This window comes from Podarcis pityusensis (genome assembly GCF_964106645.2).
Source record: "Podarcis pityusensis genome assembly, chromosome: 5".
Lineage (NCBI taxonomy): Eukaryota > Metazoa > Chordata > Lepidosauria > Squamata > Lacertidae > Podarcis > Podarcis pityusensis.
Window position 1 is genome coordinate 33264338 of NC_138032.1, and position 22273 is coordinate 33286610.

The 22273-nt window shown below is 44.6% G+C and overlaps 1 protein-coding gene across 1 annotated transcript in view; it reads left to right on the forward strand.

Annotated features, from left to right (window-relative positions):
- The window catches only part of RBP1 (retinol binding protein 1), a 35218-nt gene extending 28323 nt beyond the window's left edge, over positions 1-6895 (forward strand). The window contains exons 3-4 of the mRNA XM_081007020.1: positions 1587-1688; positions 6573-6895. Of these exons, the coding sequence (XP_080863146.1) occupies positions 1587-1688; positions 6573-6626 (156 nt within the window). The 3' untranslated portion in view covers positions 6627-6895. The remainder of the gene's footprint in view (positions 1-1586; positions 1689-6572) is intronic.
- The last annotated feature ends 15378 nt before the right edge of the window (positions 6896-22273 follow it).

Sequence of the window (22273 nt, forward strand, 5' to 3'; positions counted from 1 at the left end):
CACAGCTGGTCTCATAGGTGCTACTACTACACCTTTATTTCCCCCTTTGTTCCTGGTATAGATCTTCACTCACCACTTTCTTTTGAACTAACTCATGGGCTGCAGGCTTATAATTTATGTTATCACAGGAGTAAGTATTTCTATCCATATATTTGGAGATTGGCTGCTCTGAATCCAATGTCTTGCGTTTGGGAGGGAGTGGGGAAGAACACAGGGAATATTCAGTCAGGCGCTGGTCCTATGTTACCAGTGTTTGTACAGCCCTGTGCAAGTCCTACTGAAGTGAATGGAGATCGTGTTGCATTTAGCATGGTGCTTGCCTTATTTGAACTGTCTGGGGAAGTAGACACAGTATTAATAAAAGAGCCAAAAACACACCCCTTACTACAGTCGTATGCTTCCCAAAGATGGTGGGGGGTGGGGGTGGGGGGAAATGGGTTACTGGAAATCATAGATTATGAGAATGCTGGGTTAAGAAGTCCCTTGCCTTCTGTCTTTCTGAAGCCATGCTAAATCACTTGAAAGAAAGATTGGTAAAAAGGAACTATAAAAACCGCTGCATTTTCCCAAGGTCAATTGGCTTTGTAGCCAAAGATTGAAAATGCTGAACAGCGGCTCCTCCTGCTGGTTGAAAAGCTGCTTGTGCCTTGTCAACAGAATCCGTGGTAGTGAGGAATGATCAAAGTGCTTGTAATGAATCTAGTTATTTCCCGCTTTTGAACTGGGCATTAGGCAGGCACAACTTTTTTTCTGGCTACATCTGTGCTAAATGCATGTGTAATTCCGCTGACTTCTGTTAAACTAGCTCCGATTAGCATAAGCTGTGTGGATTCTATAATGCAGCACATCATTTGTTGACCAAGTCTATCCTTTCCGCAGCCTATCGAATCGACAGGTTATACATACAGACAGGAGCTGAACTACAGTGGAGTTTATTGTTCCTTAGCTTTTACGATGTGTTTTTCTCACTGTGGATTGTTTTTAAAGCCCCTTCTTTTAACCCAAGTATACCTACTGTGTAAAAAAAACACCACAGAAATCAGAGAAACCAAATAGATGGGTATTTTTAACCGTTTATTCAAGATTTTAACATTTCAACATCCAACAGTTTCCCTTAGTTTTCCCTCCTCACCTTCCACTGTCTATCTCCCCCAACCAAAGATGGTCTCCTCTTAAATAGTTTAACCAACTCTACTAAGATTTTTTAAAAATGCAAAATAAAATAATCTATACAACATAAAAAGTATATAAATAGATTAAATTATAGTCTGTTCAGGGTGATATGTTTCCCATTCCATTGGGCTCCAGGTATTATTCTGCAAACAACTCTAAGGGAGAAATCCTATAGCAAGTTCCGCTGGGATGAGCGAGTTAGGCTCTAATGAATCTCTCAATCTCAATCATTCTTGATTTATTTGGAAAAACAGCAGTTGCCTTCTTTTGGAAGAAGCTGTAATAATAATAATAATATATTGCTCTTCCATTCAGTATTGAGTTTTGCTTCCTAAAGGAAATTGACCCCAACTGAGTTTTAGCTGATTAATTTAAAAGTTACCATCATACTGTTTTTTAATGCATTTTACTAGACCTGTGTCATGTGGGACGGAGATAAACTTCTTTGTGTACAGAAAGGAGAAAAAGAAGGCCGTGGCTGGACCCAGTGGATTGAAGGGGACGAAATGCACTTGGTAAGGACATGCAATGTTTCAAATATATTTCCCTCACCTCTCTCCACTCCCCAAAGTCTTTATTTGTTCATATGGCTAAATGCAATAATCCGCAATTTGCTTGTGCATTATGCTGGCTAGCTCTGGAGTAATTAAGCATTGGCATTGTGTTTGATTTACTTCTAAGGCAATAATCTCTTTCGTGTCCCTGTCATAAATAGCAGCATTCTGAATTCAGCAAATCTTTATATTAACCGTCAAATTGCTTTGATCCGTTTACACAAGAGAAAGCATGTAACAGAAGTGCCCTTGACTCGCTCTGTGATACAAACTGTGTGTGGCTGGGGAAGATTTTTGCATCCCAAACCACAGGTCATAAGTGGAAGGAGGGAGCTATTTTCTTTTCTTTTTAAGGCTAGAATTTTTTTGTAGCTTAGGAAATGAAAGAGAGCAATTCCCTTTTGAAAGTATTATTTTCTTTCTAACCATTATTTCTGACTTTCTGAGATAGTAGGACCTAATAAAGTTTACTGCTGCTGCTTTTTCAAGTATGTTGTTTATAGCCCTCTTGAAAGTCCTCTTCCCAGAGGGAGCTACAAACCCATCCCTGAGAAATTACTGCCTACTAAATGCACTTCACCATTTGTTTAGGATGCTAACTTGGTAAACATCCAGGTGAGCCACTGAGATTGTAGATGGATGGAGCTTTCAAGTTTGAATTTCCATTAAAGCCAAGAACGAGCTATAGTAAATGAGAGAGAGAACAGTTGGGTTGGAACTTGGAGACATGCTTCTGAATCTCACCGCAGTCTTTATTGCATAACTCTCAATTTCTTCTCCATCTGTAAAATGAGACAACAGTTTCAACGCCAGCACTCTAATCCTAGGAATATTTACCGTATTTTTCGCTCTATAAGACGCACCAGACCACAAGACGCACCTAGTTTTTGGAGGAGCTAAACAAGAAAAAAAATATTCTGAATCTCAGAAGCCAGAACAGCAAGAAGGATCTCTGCGCAGTGAAAGCATCAATCCCTCTTGCTGTTCTGGCTTCTGGGATAGCTGCGCAGCCTGCATTCACTCCATAAGACGCACACACATTTCCCCTTACTTTTCAGGAGGGAAAAAGTGAGTCTTATAGAGCAAAAAATACGGTAATTGGAAGCCGGTCCTATTGATTCTAATGGCATGTGCTTCCAAGAGAGGCTTTGTGCAGGCATTGCAATTAGGGAGGGCAGCTGGAGAAGCAGGCTATCTCTGCTCCCTCGGCTGCTTTTTCAGTCACCTGGGAAAGTAGCAGGGAGCCTTTGATATCACACATTTGGGGGTTATAAAGTGTGCAGGGTCCACGCACACTTCAGACAGTTGCAACAGAGGACACAGAGCTAGTGCACTTATTCCTGCTGTCCCCATATATTTACATTTTCCTAATTAAATGGGACTTAAGTGAAATTAGGATCTCATCCTTAGGGGCAAACTAGGTATTGATAATAATGTATTGTAATGGTCAGGCCAATGGCAGCTTTCTACTCAGGATCAGTAACAGCTGGCAGTGACCATTTTTACCAGGAGCACAGTGAAGAGTTGACCTTTCCTGTGGTGCTAATCTTGACTGAGCCCTCTTGAAGCTGTTGTTTTAAAAGTAAAAGATAAGACACTTTAAAATGTCAGTGCACACTCACATTTAACAGGAAGTTTAGTTCAGCCATTACTGTATAGTATTATAAAAAATTATGGTGATAATAACGCCGCACATAATTTCTCCTTCTGCTAATTTTCTGTAGAATTCATACCTGAAAGAATCTGCATGATAATCCTGAAGCAAATATGTAGTTTGTTTTGATTAAAGCATTGCCAGGACTGCAGCCATTATCAGTACACGGGGGGGGGGGGGGAGTAACTGGTGTGTCTGTTGCAGAGGGGGTTCCTAAATAAAGAATAGGGAAATGGTTTCCGTGTCTCCATTTGTATGTAATATGGTGCTGCACTCACTTAGGGAGCCTCACTTTACCTTGCCTACTGTAGGCTTCGCTCCATAAACTTCCCCCATAAGCACGGGACACCTTTGCCTGGCGGTGCTGTGACCCATAGATTGCAGCAAAATACGGGGCAAGGTTTTGCCCAGTATCTTGTTTGTGTGGTGGGCTCATGGGAAAAAGCTGTCCCATGAGCCTTGCAAAGGAGAGGGGAATGCCTTAATAAGGCTGCTTCCCCTGGAACTCAGGGCCATTTTGCCTTGAGAGCTCCCTGCCTGCCCACCCTCGGGTTAGAGCCTTCACTGAGCAATTCTGGGTCGCTGGTTGACAGGGCTGGAAAGGGATATTTCTCTCGACTTGATTGGTACATGGTTGAGGGATTTCCCCCCACCTTTCCCTCAGTGAAATTACAGCCTTCCTTTGTTAGGCAAAGAACATTGTTTGTGTGAGGGCGGAAATGGCATTGAGCAGGATCAGCATTGTACAGGGGGTCCCCATAAGTAGCCTGAGGACATAATTCATCAAGGCACTCCCAAGCTTGGGTTGGGGTTTGTGCCTGGTAGAAATCTGCACCTTGGTTGCCCTGTGAGACTTTGCTTGCTGGGCTTGTACCATGGCAAGGTTCAACACTGGCTGACTCGCACAGAACAGGTTTGGGGAGGTCCAATCCCGGCAGATCCATTCCATCAACATGGGGCTTAACCCTTGCCCTGTCTGCTGCAGTCAATAAAGATTTGGCCTGATTTTATCCCATCACTGTTCCACATTCTTGTTATTTTGCTGCTCTCATGGGTCACATAATGTGTCTACTTGGCAAATAATTTCCCACCACTAGGGCTGTAACTTCTTCATGAGACCATAAGTTAAGGAGCAGTAACTAGAAAGAGTGGTGTGTTGGGAGTGGAGTCTCTGGTAACGTGATTTACCGGCAAGCCACTTAGATCCTTGGGTTTCCAAGCCTTACTCTACTCTCCAAGAGTACCTCTAAGAGAACTATGTTACAGTCCTATCTGTGTGTCAGAAATGAATCCCTTTGAGTTAAGGGAGTTTACTCAAACATAAGTGGACTACAGCATTAGGTGCTGACCAAATTCACATCTACTTTCAACTAGTTATGCATATCAGGGGTTTGAGTGGGGGATAGATAGATAGATAGGTGATAGATATTTCTAAACTGCCATATCCTAATCCACCATTGTTTGTATTTTATTTATGCTTTTTGACAGCTTAAATTATCACTTCTCTTACCTGCTTCTGAAAGCATCATTCATCTTTCCTCCCCTCCTCAATTTTTTTTTTTAATACTTCTGCTGTGTTATTAATGTATTTGGATATCTCATCTTCACATGCTTGTATCTTTGAGAGTTTCTGAATATGTAGGGCATTCAGGCACCATAAAAATTATTCTATGATGCTTCAGTAATAATTTTATGGTCCTATTGAACTTCAGACAATATTCCAAATGTTAATTAATTAATCCTTTTATAACGTCTATTAAGTGATCTGCCATAAGCTTTCGGCATTTATTCACCATTCTTTCCAGGCAGATTATTTTCCAAGTCAGCATTTTTTAGTTAATTAAAACATACACATCTTATGTTAACTCCCATTCCACTTTAGGCTTTATTTCTCTGCCGCTGTCAAGTCGTTCCTGAGTTTTTTCTGTATTGTGATGTCCCTTTCTCTTCAATAGATAGCCCATTGTTGTGAGATCACACATCCTGGCTGCATTTACTCCTTTATCAAATCCATTGACACAAAAAATGAACAGAATGTGTGCCAGTATTTTTTCATTTGTTGAATCATTTCCATTCAGTCTGTCCCACTTTCTGGTACTTTTTGAAATCTAAAGTGCACTTTCTTCCCTCTTCCAGTTCCATTCAGATCACTCACCTGCTTTAGGTCACTCACCCCAGGAATGGATTTTCCTCAACTAGATTAATATTTTCTGTGAAGTGATATCAAAAGTTCTTCTTTAGACTGAGAAAATTATGCCCATAGCATCCAGGTCATTTTTTTTTTAAAGTATTATCTTATAAAATAACGTTAACTTTGTCCAAAAGTATCTCCTTTAAAAATACAAGTTTGATCTTTTCTAATAAATCAAAGGCATCTCAATTCCTTTCCCAAACCTCTCCTTTTAGGTGCAAATATCCTATTCTCTATGGGGACTACTCAGGTTGAAGGTTAAGAGATTCTTGAAACACCTCCAGAATGCTTCCTTTAGTCTAAAGGGCTTTGGAGTGTATACGTTGGAAACTTCAACTGGTGCACAAAATGGCTGCTGGATTGTTAACAGCCGTTTGATCAGAGGCAGACCTTGGGGTCTCAAATTTCAATGGCACCCTGTGTGGCACCAAAATTCAGCGCCCCCCAACCTTTCACCTTCCATTCTACAACATAATTCTGGTGCCCAGTACAGGCGAAAGTGTGGCACTCCCCTAAATCCACTTCTGGTTTGATCATACTGTGCTTCTCTTTGCCTGCCTGCACTGGGTTCTGATTTTGTTTCCAGGACCGAGGTGCTGATTTTAAGTTTAAAAACCAGCTTGGAACCCCAGTACCTGATGAAAAGCCTCTCCCTTATGTTCCTACCCAGCCCACATTGCCATCTCCAAAGGCCCTTCTCAGCCCACTGAGGTGCAATGAGAGAAAGGAGGGAGGATGTGCCACATAGATATAAAAGAGTAGAATGAAGTGTCTTGTTATCTGGATAGCTAATATCTTCATTCATACTGAGAAAATATTTTAAAATGTCCCCAGATAAGCGTTTATGTTTGTGAAAGGGGCACACGCTCCCAATGTAATCATTCAGCTATTTCTGTTTGACTATGAATACTATTCGATTCTAAGGAAGACATCAGTGTTTATCTACGAAGAACACAGTGTTTGAAGAAGTAGCATTTAAGTATTGACTTTTCTTTTTCAGGAAATAAGAGCTTGTGGCGTCAAATGTAAGCAAGTATTTAAGAAGGTACAGTGATGAGCCTGAACCCAGAGGCCAAGAGGGTCGAATAAAATGGATGGACCAGCTGCCAAACTTACAACCCTGTTAGTGCACAAAAACCTTATCCCTTAACACCTAGAAAGGAGCCCATGGCCAACATCTAGCCATGTCTAATTGGAGCTCTGTAGTGGGTTTTGTTGCATACCGTATATGATATTTTAAAAAGCAATAGTTGAGTCTGAATGAGCATCATCATCATCATCATCATCATGTAGAAGTTCAGATTAAAGCTAATGAAACCTGGATTATGTGTGATTTCATTTTTATATAAATATGCAGATTTTTTTGTTTTTTAAAAAAGGGTTGTCTGTGAAGTTTGATATTCACTTTGACTGCTAAGCATATTGTACCAGAACTGTACATAAAATACAATGCTGAGTCCAGACTTGCTTAGCTTAAATGGCAGAACTACATAAAGAATGATCAAGCTTTTTCTCTGGAACTGTTAGATTTGAGGAGCTGGTTTAGGTGGACCCCAGCCTATGGTGACGAGGGCAATTGCTGCTGTTGGCAGAGTTTCTCCTAATGGGGTTTTGCTTATGCGTTCATTGCAATGGACTGCTATTTTCCTGCATATGCATTGGGGATAAAATCAATGCACTTATTTATTCTTTAGCTATTGAAACCTGTTTCACCCATCTCTTCAGATAGGACTCCAAGAACAACTTACAGATCAATAATAAAACCAAGAAGGGGCAAGATTTCCCAAGATGGTTTATTGATTTATTATATTTTTTTTGTATCCCACTTTCCAGTCAATAATTGTCTCCCAAATGGCTCACATCAATTAAAAGAGAGAGAGAGAGAGACTCTCTGCCACACAAGGAGAATGGATGGAAAATGCAGAGGAAGGGGATTATTTATCCAGGGACAGAATGGAATGAGGAGGTATTTATATCCAGTTTGAGCCAGGCTGATCTTCCCTGTGGATACCTGTGGATCAAGGATAATGTTGCACATACATGGATTCAGAATACAGGGGTGGGAGTCCACTGGGGCCAGAGTGAACAGTAATGGGTACACAGCCTGGGACCCTATCTTCTGAGAGCACCCACCGGCATGTGACACCAGTTAAAAAATCTCAAGTGGCAAAGCTGGACATGATATTTGCTTGAGACTTAATATTTTCTTCATCCTTCCTCCATCCATTTCCCCACTTCCTGAAGCTGTAATTAGGGAAACAGACAAGGGTGGGTGTTGCACATCTCCTGATCTAAGTTCCACTTCTCTGATCAATTTTTAAAACTGTGCAGCAGTTTTAAAGGAACAATAAAAACAACAGGAGATTCAATCACAGATCAGCCACATAAAATGTAGTTTGATCCCGAATCTAAATAAGGAGGAAGCCTAACAGACTTCCTTGGGGAAAGTATTTTATGATACTTATCCAAAAGGTCCTACTCCAAACATGACAGTACTTTACTTCCCATATAGAAAGAACTCAGAGCAAAGATATGTTTGCAGATCTGAAAGCAAAACATATTCATTGTAAATAAAAGTCCCCCCCAGATATATTGGCATGAACATCCAGTTCATTTGATCTGGAACATAAATAAGCTGTGCAATGGTGGATAATTTTCTTTTCATTCCAAGCGTGGGTGGGAATGTATGACTTTTCAGACTCTGTTGGACCATGTGGTAAGAACTTTGGAGGATAGATTGAAGAAAAACACTTCGCTATGTGCTATTTAAGGTGTGTGCCTTCATTTCTACTACCGAGACATACTGAAAATGTTTTTGTTCTAAACAAAGTGAGAGTCGCAAGTGTGTGGGTGGCACAATAGATAATGATATCCATTTAAAAAATTAAACATTTGTAATCCCTATGCTAATTCATTGCCACTGTGTTAATGTACTGAACCCAATTAGTAATTTGTATGCCAGTGCTAAAGCACTACAGGTGCTCAACAGAAATTTCATCAAGGGAAGAGAGAGCTGAGACCCTGAAGGTCCAAGTTGATAGGCAGACATTTGCTTTACAGTAATTCCAAAGAGACTATTCTAGCGAAAGAGATGAAGCCACTAGAAGCATTATCACTGACCCCAGCAGGCCCAGAACTTCAGCTATAGATTATGAGTGATACTGACATACTACTCACGCACACCCCCCCCCCACTTGAGGTGAATGGGAATCTAACAACTGGAGGTGGTCACTAAATTGCCACTTTAAGGATTCCTTATACAATAAATGCCTCTTCTAAAAACTGTTTTCAGACACCCAAGAGAGGTCTCAGGCAGCCTGGAATGTGTGTATTATTAGTGCTGAGATTTTATCCATTTATTCTTTAAATCTTTCTTTAAATGCTGTTTGTTTTTCTTTTCTGAAGCTGCCATTTGAGCCTATGAAAGGAAGCATATAGAACCGCTTGGCAATATTTTTTGTTTTCATTTAACAATGTGTGCTCAATTCTGGTGTTTGAATTGTTGTCACACAGGGATGGCCATATAATTAGCCAGAGGGAGTTGGCCACCTCAGGCAGTGCTTATAGCGGTGGGGGGTGGGGATGGGGAGGCAGGAACATGACATCCCTGACCCTCACTGCTACAATTAGCTGTGTAATCAGAGAGCAACTTGCACTTAGTAGCTGAGATATTAAATCACTCAATGCCAGTTGTGACATGCCCCATCTTTCTGAGTAAATGACTCTTAAGTCGCTATTGCTTGGCTTAGCCTGCCTCACACTAAGCTCCTCTTAGGTCAAGTGGAAGAAACATGCAACTTTATTTATTTATTTATTTCATTTAAATTCCCATTTTTTTCTCCAAAGAGCTCAAGGTGGCATACATGTTCTCTCCTGGCCCAAGGTCACCCAGTGGGCTTAATGGCCAAGTGGGGATTTGAACCCTGGCCTCCAAGGCCCTAGTCCCATACTCTAACCACTATACCACACACCATTGGATTCTTTATCTGGCTCGATGTATATATGACTAGTCAATTAGCACTATCAATTCACAAAGCCCTGGACAACTTAAGCCCAACCTCTTACAGTCCAGCTGAATTACTGAGGTCCTCTGTAGAAGTGTTCTTGGTTGTCCCCCGAGTTGGCCAGGCTCCTCTGACATCAACCCAAAATACAGCCTTTAGCATCATTGGGCCAATGCTGTGGAATGCTCTGCCTTCTTGTTTCAACTCTTGAATGCAACCTAAAAACCCTTCCTATTCCACCAGGCTGATTAAGAAAAAGTATTTCAATAATTGTTAGTTGGATGGTTTTTTATTGTAAATCTATGTTATATAGAGATATCATTGCAAACTGCATGTGTGTGTGTGTGTGTGTGTGTGTGTGTGTGTATACACAGAGAGAGAGAGAGAGAGAGAGAGAGAGAGAGAGAGAGAGGTACCTTGGGTTAAGAACTTAATTCGTTCTGGAGGTCTGGTACCACTTTAGGTAATGGGGTCTCCTGCTGCTGCTGCGCCGCCACTGCACAATTTCTGTTCTCATCCTGAAGCAAAGTTCTTAACCTGAGGTAATATTTCTGGGTTAGCGGAGTCTGTAACCTGAAGCATATGTAACCCGAGGTACCACTGCGTGTGTGTATATATATATGTGTGTGTGTGTGTGTGTGTGTGTGTCTGTGTGTGTCTCTCTCTCTCTCTCTCACACACACACACACACACAAAAGCAAACAAATATGGGATTGATTTTCCATATTCAGCAGTACTAAGCTACCCAGGTGATTCATTAAAAAAAAACCCACAGATTGTTATTTGGATTTGTTCAATGCCTACAACCCTGCTGGCCTGTCAGTTAATGTTAGCTGCTTTGCTTTGGATGACTAATTGCAATGAAGTTAGGGTTCATGTACGCTTAATAGGTTTGTGGATAAGGGAATTTTGGCTCTTCTTAATCCTGCATGACAAAGAAGGTTGGTGGTTCAAGCCCACCCAGGGATAGCTGTGGGCAGGATTCCTGCATTGCAGGGGTCCCTTCCAACTCTAGAATTCTATGATTCTGTGAAAGTGCACCCACCAAAATTCTCTCCTCTACACAACTGTACAGGAGCCATGCCCTTTTTTGCATCTAGCCTTTTCCAGCTTCTTGCTGGAGTTGAGATACTTTAAAAATTGCTTAGTGCATCCTGTGAGAGCTACCGAAAAGCAGAGCCGAACACTTAACTAATGGCCTTCTGTGGAGTTGGGATTTTGGGGCAGAAGAATTGCTTCCAATTTTCTCCAATCCCATTCGCAAACTCTATGGTGGAAAGGTATAAGCAGTTCAATTAGCAGCTAGCCAAGTAAATCCAATTGTTGAAGCTTCTTATTACTGTAATCAGACACACAAATTCTCCCCTTGGGGACATTTGACACAGGGGCAAGATTAGCATTGTAGTTAATAATGCTAAATGGCTTATCTAAAACATAAGTACTGATTCAACGGTGAAGAAAATGGAATTTTGAAAAAGGTTTTTGCTAATGGTTTATATTCAGATTTTTAGGGTATTATCTAAGCTGCTTTGTCCCTTGTTTCATATTTTTCTGCAAACCCCTATTGAAAATAGACTTTTTATAAGACTTTTCAAAACCCACAGAAATAGAAATACAGCTAAAAGCAACCAATAGGTTACCTGCCTAGATATCCAGCAATGATTATTATGTAGGCTGAAAAGGCAATGGAAAGACAATGATGACCAAGTATGACTGACTGTTGGGTCCCAGTCTTTCCCAGTCACTGCTTCTACACCTTGCAGGTTGCATTGAGAAACCTGTGGCCTTCTAGATATTGCTGGACTACAACTTCCATCATCTCTGACAGCTAGCCATATTGTTTGAGGCTGGTGGGGTTTGAGGCTTTAGGTTGCTCATCCCTGCTGCAGGATGCTGTGCCAAAATGGTATTTTGTATTTGAAATGTGCCTCTGCACACAAAAATCAGATTTTCTTTTATGATAACCTCAGGCAAGTTCACTAAATTGAGAAATACCGCATGGCTCACAGCAAATTATGAAGCAATTATGTTTTCTCAGAAATACGTCGTTTTCTGTTCCTTTAAACTCTGTGGACAATGGGTTTAGGACCTCAGAAACACACACTAATAATAATAATAATGAAATGAGAGCTGAGCCGAAAATTCTCAGAAGACATTTTTCTGAGAAAATTTCTGAGCTTTTTCTTACTACACCGCTCTTCCCTGACCTCCCCACCACAAGAAAAAAGACAATTTTGCAGAACTTGCTCCAAATCTTTTTTTTATTGTTATTGATTGATTGATTGATTGATTGATTGAGGCCACCATTTTGTCTCCCCCATCCCAGGCCCAATAACATTCACCAGAACAATATTAGGCATGGGACCTTGTGGTGTATACAAAATGGTGGCCAGACTAACAATTCAGTTGATAGCTAGCTGGGGGGGGGGGGGGCAATAGTTTCTACTGATCTTCATCCCCTAGAAACTGTTGAATAATTTATCCTTTTCCTGGAGAAATTCTGTGGAATTCTCTCCTCAATTTCTCTGCCTGCAAACAAAGTGAAGAATTTTAAGAGGCCATTTGTGCACTGCTCTTGCTTAACCTAGTAAAATGATAAGGAAGGAAAAATATCTCTTTTTAATTTACCTCGGCACAGCTTTCAAAAGGAAAAAGAATGTGACACAGGGTTGAATCCATGGAATAATGATGATAGAGCAAAAGCCATTGTACAAGACCAATTAAGGATTTCTTTTCACTTTATCAGATCCAACTGAATGCTAATTGGGCACAATAAACTTTAACATTTGCTAAGTGAATAGCCCCCTTTTTATAATCAGGGATTGAATTGGCTAATTCATACCTTTTCAACAATTTATGGCCGAAGATTTCTATAGCATAAAACATAAAAATGTAAGAAGTAATAAATATTGTCAAGTCTTGTCTCACTGCCTGTGCAGATCAACTATGTCTCCCCTCCTCCTTGCCTAATATACACAGCGTACAATATCTCATTCTCTACCAAGATCCTTACAGACTGGAAATAAATGTAGTGTGTGAGTCAACAGAAAGTGAGAATCTAGAGAAGAGGACTGATAACAACTTTCCCAATATAGATGGTAAATTTGATCAAATGGGAGCCAGGTTACACACCAACGCACATCCCTTTTTGGAAGACGCTTCAATTTAAGCTCACTCTGTAGAGCACATAAGAGATCCTGACCAAGAGGGAAACCATATGAATGTTCAGAGCATGGCGACATTTTTCAATTGTAAGAGAGCTCTTTAAAAGGGAAATTGCAGGAGCATAGGAGCCAATTCCTAGGAGCTGAGGTCCCTTCACCTCCCCCCCAATAAAATATTTGACAGGTCCAGGACCACTCACAGTTGATGGACATTGCCATTCAAATGGTATGCATGTGCCCTGCCATGTGTTTGATTATACAGGGTGGACCCTAGCTGCCCCTAACCCCCGATACTTTATGCAAGTTGGCACCCCTGAGCAAGAGGAAGGCCATACAAATGATACAAATCCAGGGGAAAGGTTCAGTAAGAAGTGAGACCTTACACGACAGCAGAGATTGCTAACATGATGCTGCTCAGATGTCTTGGACTATAACACTCACCAGCCCTGATTATTGGCTATGCTGACTGGGGCTGATGGGCGTTGTAGTCCGAAACACCCTGGAGGCCAGTCTCTGCATAAGAGAATCCACACTGGATAGAGGCTATTTAAATGCACGGTGTCAGAAAAGCTACATCAGAAGAGAAACCTTAAGACACATGAGAGAATCCACACCGGAGACCAACACTATAAGGGAGTATCACCACCTCCTTTCTTTGTTAAAGAAATAGCGATGTATAAGAAGGTGTTTGGCTATTCCTCTGAAAGAGAACAAGTAAATATCTATAATGGGGCCTACCACAAGCTCTTGGTCCTTCTATACTTCTTGATGTCTGAAAGCATAACAGGAAACAAAACAATAGCAAAGTATTATGTACTATGTTATGCTAATGAAACTGCACTCCCTAATTCTATGCCTTGGGACAGCTTTTTTTTGCTCTGATATGTAACCTAGCAGAATTTCAAATAAAATAAATAATACTAAACACAGAAAAAAGTAACCATTCCAAAATGAAATCTTAAAATGTCATAAAAATGATGGACCACTCTTTGCTGTATTGGTCTAACTGTAACTGAGCAGGTGATGGAAGTACCACAAAGCAGGACACAGAGTTTAAACTTTCAGCTGCTCAGTGCAAAGGGTTCTTACTATGCTCTTGGAAGATTTATAAAATCAATGGGCACCTACAGAGTAATTGCCCGTCAAATGGCCCCCTTAATCTTCCCAGACTTTTCTAAGGCAATTCCCTGGGATTTGGTCAATTTTAACTGCTGAATTTCAAGCAGAAAATGTTTTAATTACTGTACAGTTATTCCATACAGGGATAAAAAAACAACAAACGCTCTTAATAAGCAGAACTCCTTTGCTCGACACATTTACTTATTTTTAGAAGCAAGACAGAGCAAAAGACAACAGGTAATTCAGGGATGTTGCCTCTTTTTGATGGATGGATCGATTTACTTATCATGTTTACATATATTTTTCCCATATAATTTATTATTTTTACAAACTGTGTCTGGCAGACTTTCTTCATATTTCTTTAAGATACTGCTTGAAAATTATATTCCTGGATTTGTTATTTTCCTTTAAAAAAAGAACCTTTTTTCCCCTCAGAAGCACTGGTTTGGTGTAGAATAAACATAAACAGAATTTATTCAGAGGTAAATCCCACGGAATTAAAAGGAGTGAAAATTGTGATTAAGGAAAAATGGGAAAACTCCTTCCCTATTCTTGGCTTGCCAAAGTCAGGAAATAACACATATGGTAAACTTAACAAGGCAGACTATGATATAATAATTTTATAGAAAAATTGGACCAGCATAGTACAAGATCTAGTAAACCCTTAATTACTGTATTTTGTTAGGGATGTATAGGGTATGGTGCCGCACTATGCACTTTCTCTGAATTGCTGTTGAAGAACGGTATAGTTTTACACAGTGCTATTTTTCTAGAAAAAGAGGTGCTGGAACTTATTATGAACGCCTGCCTCATTCTCTTGGAATGGCAATAGCGCCCACCTGAGAGGTGCCAGAACTGAGTTCCAGCAAGTTCCAGCCAAAAAAGCCCTGATTTTACTTATGTACTCCTATGGATTGAATTATATAAAAATAAAGCTGAAAAAGCTATCTGATTATGAGTGAACTGAGGCTGCCATAATTCAGTTTGCTTGTCAAATCATAAATCAGATGTTCTCTATTATTATGAGATTTTGAATTATCGTCTAATTTTTGCACATGCACAACATCAAAGTGTATTTTGGGAATGTGGCATGTGTAATAGCACTAAAGCTTCCTTCCTAACGCCACTTATCTGGGAGCAAGTCCTATTGAATTCAACAGGACTTACTTCTGAGCAGACGTAGTTAGGATTGCAGTTTAATATTTCCTTTCTGAGCAAAGTGCTTAAGAGGATGCTAGGAGTTCAACTTCAGGAAAACTTGAGTAAATGAGTTATCTAGATCCATCTCCATCTGGCTTCAGCACCAGGTCCACTGCTTTGGACACCTTGCTTCTTTTATGGCCTTTAAGAGAAGAGAGACAGTGGAAATGTGATCCTTTTAATTCTTCTTGACCTTTCAGCAGCTTTGGATGCAATCAACCATAGTATCCCTGTTAGGTGGTGGGTTGACATAGCAGCCGGCACAGCGATTTCTTCAAGTAGCTCTTTATTATGGTAAGCTGGAATAGAACTAACTGCGAACAGCTCAGCCGGCCTGTATTTATAGGCAGCCGGCTGTCAACATTGTAACCACAACAGCCCAGAGTTCCCGCCTAAAATAACTGCCGCGGACCTGAGTGAAAACTATATACAGTATCCCCCTGTTGGCCCAGGGTGAAACTACACTACATAACACCCCTCCCCACCGAGATAAGGCGTTAGTTACAATCGTAATGGTTTCCTTATATACAGCACTACGCGTAATGGTTCAATTAAGCACAAAAGCATATCGGTTACATTTCCCATACTTAGACCAACAGTGATACCTGTCCAACAACATAGTCCTTTAAATAAGTTGGGCGCTTGGAAACTCTGCCAGACCGCCGGGGACTGGTAGCCAAGTCCGGAGGGCCACACAGTTCTCGCTGAGGCTGTGGTGCGACCCTAGGTGGCGTTGGAACCAACTCCCCTGGATCCGCTGCTGTGGGTGGAGCCTCCGCAAGTGGAGTGGTCTGAGTCTGTTCTGAAACGGCTTGGTTCGGCTCCACGCTGGCAGTTTGTGAGGGAGGTGTAGGTGGGGCCTCGCCATCTGTACGTGTCTCTTCTGGAGCCGCAAGCGCAGTTGGGGGCACCTCGGTAGTGTCCAAGTCCCCAACCCTGCGCCTAAGCTGGTCTATGTGCCGTCGCCACAAGCGTCCGTCTTCGAGTGCCACCTGGTACGAGCGAGGTCCAGTGACTCCCACTACTGTGGCTGGCACCCAAGGGATGTCCCCCACATAGTTCCGGGCAAAGACCTGGTTTCCTGGGACAAATGACCGTGGTGCGTTGGCACAGCCTGGGGGTTCAGCCACGGCAAAGTCTGGGTGTAGCCGGTCGAGCGGTGACCTGAGGCGGCGGCCCATAAGCAGTTCAGCAGGACTCCTCCCTGTGGCCGCATGAGGGGTGATGTGTTGCACGAACAAGTATTCGGCGACCCGCTCATGCCAGTCTCCCCGGTCCAGGCGCGCCAGTGCCTCTTTTGTCGAGCGCACCATTCTTTCCGCTTGCCCGTTGCTGGATGGATGAAAAGGTGCCGTTAGGGCATGGCAGATGCCCAGTCCCAAAAGATACCGCTCAAACGTGCCTGACGTGAACTGCGGTCCGTTGTCAGAGACAAGGACATCAGGACACCCATGCGTTGCAAACAGGCCTCGCAGCACCCGGATGACAGCTTCGGTAGTGGTGGAGGGCATCAGGGCGACCTCCAGCCATTTGGAATAGGCGTCCACCACTACCATAAAGGTCCGGCCGTGAAAGGGGCCAGCCAGATCGATGTGCACCCTCGACCAGGGTGTCTTTGGCGTCTCCCAGGTGTGTCCCTTAGCTGCCGGTGGTGCAGGCCTCGACTCCTGGCACGCTTGACAGGCGGACACCCAGGCAGTGATGGCATCGTCCATATTAGGCCACCAGACGTAACACCGAGCCAACGCCTTCATTTTGACAATTCCCGGGTGGCCAACGTGCAGAGCCTCCAGGACGCGCTGACGGAGTCCCTGGGGAATCACGACGCGGTCTCCCCACAGCAGGCAGCCACGATGAGCTGAGAGTTCATGTTGTCTGGTTGCGAAGGGCTGGAACTCCGATGCAAAAGGCCCTTGTGGCCACCCCCTCCACACCCAGTTGAGCACCCGGCTGATAGTGCGATCCGGGCAGATGCGGAGGCCACAGTGGCAGCCGATACAGGCGCTGCCGGAAGATCCTCAATCAGAAGGAGCGATGAAGCTGGAGCCGGGTCTTCCACAAATGCTGGAAGAGGGCAACGGCTGAGGGCGTCGGCATGGCCCATCGATTTCCCCGGGCGATGGATGAGCCGGTAGTGGTAGGCAGCCAGGAAAACAGTCCATCGCAGCATGCGTGGTGAGAGGACCGGTGGAGTTGGACGATCACCGGCGAGGAGGCCCAGGAGTGGCTTGTGGTCAGTGATGAGGTCAAAAGTCCTGCCATAGAGGTATTCATGGAACCTCTTCACTCCAGCCACAAGTGCCAATGCCTCCTTGTCGAGCTGGCTGTAATTCCGTTCCGTTGGAGATAGTGTCCTGGAAAAGTAGGCGAGCGGTGCTTCTCTTCCATCTGGAAAACGGTGACTAAGGACAGCACCGATGCCAAAAGGTGAGGCGTCGCAGGCAAGGACCAGCGGCCTGGATTCACTGTACTGTACCAGCACACTGTCTGAAGAAAGGAGAGCCTTGACCGCGTTGAAGGCCGCCGTCTCCCGATGACCCCAGGCCCAAGGCGTCTTAGTGCTAAGGAGTCGGTGAAGAGGCTCAGCCACTGTGGCTTTGTGGGGCAGGAACATGTTATAAAAGTTCAGCAGCCCCAGGAATGCCTGCAACTCCGTTTTGTTCTTTGGGGTGGGGGCCTGCTGGATAGCGCGGATCTTGGATGTGGTTGGATGAAGACCGGAGGCATCGATAAGATAGCCCAGGAACTCTACCTGTGGAACGGCGATCTGGCACTTCTCCCTCTTTACCTTGAGCCCGGCCTCCTGGAACCTGGTCAGCACGGCACGGAGGCGCTCGAACAGCTGCTGGTGTGAGTCTGCAGACACCAAGACGTCATCAAAATATGGTACCACGCCCGGAAGCCCTTGCAGGAGACGCTCCATAAGGCTTTGGAAGATGCCAGGAGCCACACTCACCCCGAACTGCAACCGGCGGCAACGGAAAGCCCCCCGGTGGGTGACGATCGTCTGGGCTTCAGCAGTGGCATCATCGACTGGCAGTTGTTGATAGGCTTGGGCAAGGTCCAGCTTAGCGAAGACCTTACCCTCACCCAGGGAATGCAGCAGGTGTTGGACAACAGGAACCGGATAAGCGTGTTGCTGAAGTGCCTTGTTGATCGTGCACTTGTAGTCAGCGCAGATTCTCACCGACCCATCTGGCTTGACAGGCGTGACGATGGGGGTTTCCCACTTTGCGTGGTCAACCGGCTCCAAAACTCCTTGGGCGATCAGTTTGTCCAGTTGTTCATCCACCTTAGCCTTGAGAGCAAAGGGAACCCGGCGTGGCTTTAGCTTGATGGGGGCGACTTGTGGATCAAGGCTAAAGGAGATGGGCGTACCTGTATATTGGCCCAAGGTGCCGTCAAAAACCTCGGCAAAGTCTTTGACCAGACCCTCAGTCTCTGCGTTAGAGATGCAGTTGATGCCGGTGACTTCCAGGCCGAGGGCATCAAACCAGTCTAGCCCTAGGAGGCTTGGCCGCTGACCTTCGACCACCACCAACCGGAGCAGGCCCGAAAAATCCTTGAAGGCGATCCGGAACCGGCCAACGCCTACCACGGGAATGTCGTTTCCCTGGTAGTCTCTCAGGTGTACGCGGTGAGAGTCGAGTTGCCTTTTGGACACTCTGGGTACCAGTCTTTTGATGGTGCTCCATGACACGATGGACAGGGCAGACCCGGTGTCGATCTCCATGTCACATGGAGCTCCTTCAATGAGCACCGTGACGTTCAGCTTGCGTCGCGTAGGCGAGTCGGTTTGGCCAATCGTGGTTCCAGACGGGCAGCGGCAGTTGGTGAGAGCGAAACAACTTTCCTTGGCAGACTGGAGTGAAGACTTGGACTTGCGAATCGATGAAGGGGGGGTGTCAGACGGAGCCGATCGGCAGACCTTAGCGATGTGGCCCCTTCTGGAACACTTCCTACAGATGGCGTCTCTGAATCGACACTTGGCACGGGAATGGTTGCCTCCGCAGCCAGCACATTCCGGTTGGCCCTTGGACTTCTGTTGGAACTTCCTGCGCTCCCGCTTTGTCTGGTGCACGTCATCGTCTTCACTGGAGGATGCCTCCTCACTGCTGGCCTTTTCATGATGCACCGGAACTGGCTCCCTAGCAAGACGCGGGCTGCTGGACTTGCGGATCTCCTGGGCGGAGCGTTCAGCAGCTTCTGAGGCCACAGCCTCCTCAATGGCTTTCTGTAGCGTGAGGTCTGGCTTGGCTAGGAGGCGCCGTTGCAGATGGATGTCCCGGACCCCGCAGACGATTCGATCCATCAGGGCATCGTCTAAGTCTCGGAACTCACAGTGCATTGCAGCCTGTCGCAGGGCGGTGGTGTAGTTGTTGATTGACTCCCCCTCTGCCTGGTTCCGGTGGTAGAACGCATGGCGGGCAGCAATCTTGGACGGCTTTGGTGCATAGTGGTTGCGGAGCTTCTCTTGGATCGTGTCCCATGGTGTTGCCTGGACTGCTTCAGGCGCAACCAACGCTCGGGCCGTCTCAAACACCTCAGGCCCACAGAGGCTGAGGAATAGGCCCCGCTTCCGCTCCTGTGATACTTCTGTCAGCTCGTTGGCTTGGAGGTAGCAGTCGAACCGAGCGAGGTAGGAGTCCCATGATTCAGAGGCTGGCGCAAACGGCGGTAGAGGCACAAGTGAAGCCATGATTCCGATGCCGGCGTGAAGGGCGATGGATGGAACACAGTGCTCTAGCCAGAACAGTCAGCTCTGAATTGGTTCTGCCCAGTGATTTCGCTCAGTGATTTCGCTCTGTGATTCAGCTCAGTGATTCAGCTCAGTTCAGAGGCTGGCCGCATCTGGCTGTGCTCTGATGTCCATCGATCCCACCCTCGTCGCCAGTGTTAGGTGGTGGGTTGACATAGCAGCCGGCACAGCGATTTCTTCAAGTAGCTCTTTATTATGGTAAGCTGGAATAGAACTAACTGCGAACAGCTCAGCCGGCCTGTATTTATAGGCAGCCGGCTGTCAACATTGTAACCACAACAGCCCAGAGTTCCCGCCTAAAATAACTGCCGCGGACCTGAGTGAAAACTATATACAGTATCCCCCTGTTGGCCCAGGGTGAAACTACACTACATAACAATCCCCTTAGACCAGCTCCATGGTTTGGGAGTTGGAAGCACAGGGTTATTATGGTACCACTCTTCCCTGTGTGGTCATTTCCAGAGAGTAGAGATGGAGGACAACTGCTTGACCTGATGAGAATTATCCTGCAGGGTTTCATCTTATCCCCAAGCTATTTAAAACTAACATGGTTTTCTATGGAATGTACTGTCAAAATGACCTTTTCTGCACATGCCATAACATGGGTACAAGGCACAGATCTTCATGGATCCACATTAAATCACAGATCCACAGACATGTTTTGTAGTTTGAGGGCAGTCTCATGTAAAAAGGTAACGGTAAAGGATCCCTGGACAGTTAAGTCTTGTTAAAGGAATCTGTGGGGTGCAGTGCTCATCTCACTTCAGGCCGAGAGAGCCGGTGTTTATCCACAGACAACTTTCCGGGTCATGTGGCCAGCATGACTAATTTGCTACTGGCACAATAAAACATCATGACGGAAGCCAGAGCGCATGGAAATTATGTTTCCCTTCCCTCCGCAGCGGTACCTGTTTATTTACTGGCACTGGCGTGCTTTCGAACTACTAGGTTGGCAGAAGCTGGGACAGAGCAACGGGAGCTCACCCCGCTGCACAGATTCGAACTGCCGACCTTCTGATCAGCAAGCCCAAGAGGCTCAGTGGTTTAGACCACAGCACCACCTGCTCCCTTCTAATCTCATGTAAAAACATTAAGATATGTGAGGATCAGTGCCTTGGCTCCATTTTTTTTAGTCATGATGCTTCTGGTTAACACTAGAACAATGACTTTCATAATGGTATCCATACACACCAATGTCATGGTGGTGCTGTCAAATGCTGCTTCTGTGATTTTTACAGGTCAGCCAATGGAAATGGATGAGCTCAGCAATTTGATGTTGACCTGGGGAAAATAAGATTTGAAATTCATCCAAAATACAAGAGGATCCATTTTTTTTTTTACCTGTTGTTTATGCTCTTCCTTTTTTGTGCTCCACAGTAGCCATTTTGTGATTGGCAGCCAAAGCCTTGAGCCATGAAGAAGTATGTGAAATAGGCAAGGAAAACTACCAATTCTGGATATTGTTCCGAATGATCTATGTCTGAGGTGTAAAAGAATAGATGATGTCAGGAAATATTAGCAGGATGCCAAAGAGGGAAGACTGACAAGAGGGAAGACAAAGCTGAAGTGGAAAATAACATGGCCAGACAAATTGATTTTCTGCCCTGCATAAGTGATAGCACAAGCTTTGAAGAAATTGATTAGTTTTGGAAAATCATCTGTTGTCCACATTAGTTTGATCATCAGGGTCCATTTAAATTGGATTTGATTATGCTTGCTTAACCAGGCTAACTGCTGCAGCACAACTTTTTACCAGAATAATCAGGAGAAATGGGATCATCGTAGGTGGCAACAGCTGCAAAATAAAACACTCTGCTTCATTCCAAACTCTCTGAACTTATTGGTACAATGATTTGCATAAATAACTGACAGGGGTGAGCCAGCAGTAAATCACACTGGGCACTCTGGAGTAAACTCTTTATTACCAAAAAGCAGGATCTGCACGGGAGTGTCAGGCCTAATGAGCACAGCAACTCATCTCAGGCAGGTATTGCCCCCATGAAGCAGTTGCTGACACTGAAGGTACCCACCTCCCTACAGCCGCCTAAGTCCTCTCCTCTCCCGAGTTTTCCTCAAGCAATCTGAGACTGCACCTACAAGAAGCTAACTTCTCCGCCCTCTTCATGCTTCTCCTGGTTCTGGGAGACCAGAGGGGAGGGGAGCTGGTCACAGCAGGAGGGGGAGACCCCCTGGTTTCTTCACTAGCCACATTCACCTCTGCCTCTTGGCCCCGCTCCTTTCCTGCTTTAGCTTCTAGACTTCTCTCTGCCGCAGATGCCTCCTACTCACTAAACCCTGTTGCCTCTTCAGCTTCTGATGCCTTCTCCTCCCAGTCTTCTCCCTCTTCTGCTTCTGACCACTCATCGTCCCGCCACCAATCCCCTGGCTCTGAACCTTCTTCCCTTGGGGGTTCTCCACCTGGTTCCTTCCACCATTCCTTTGCCTACAACCAGTC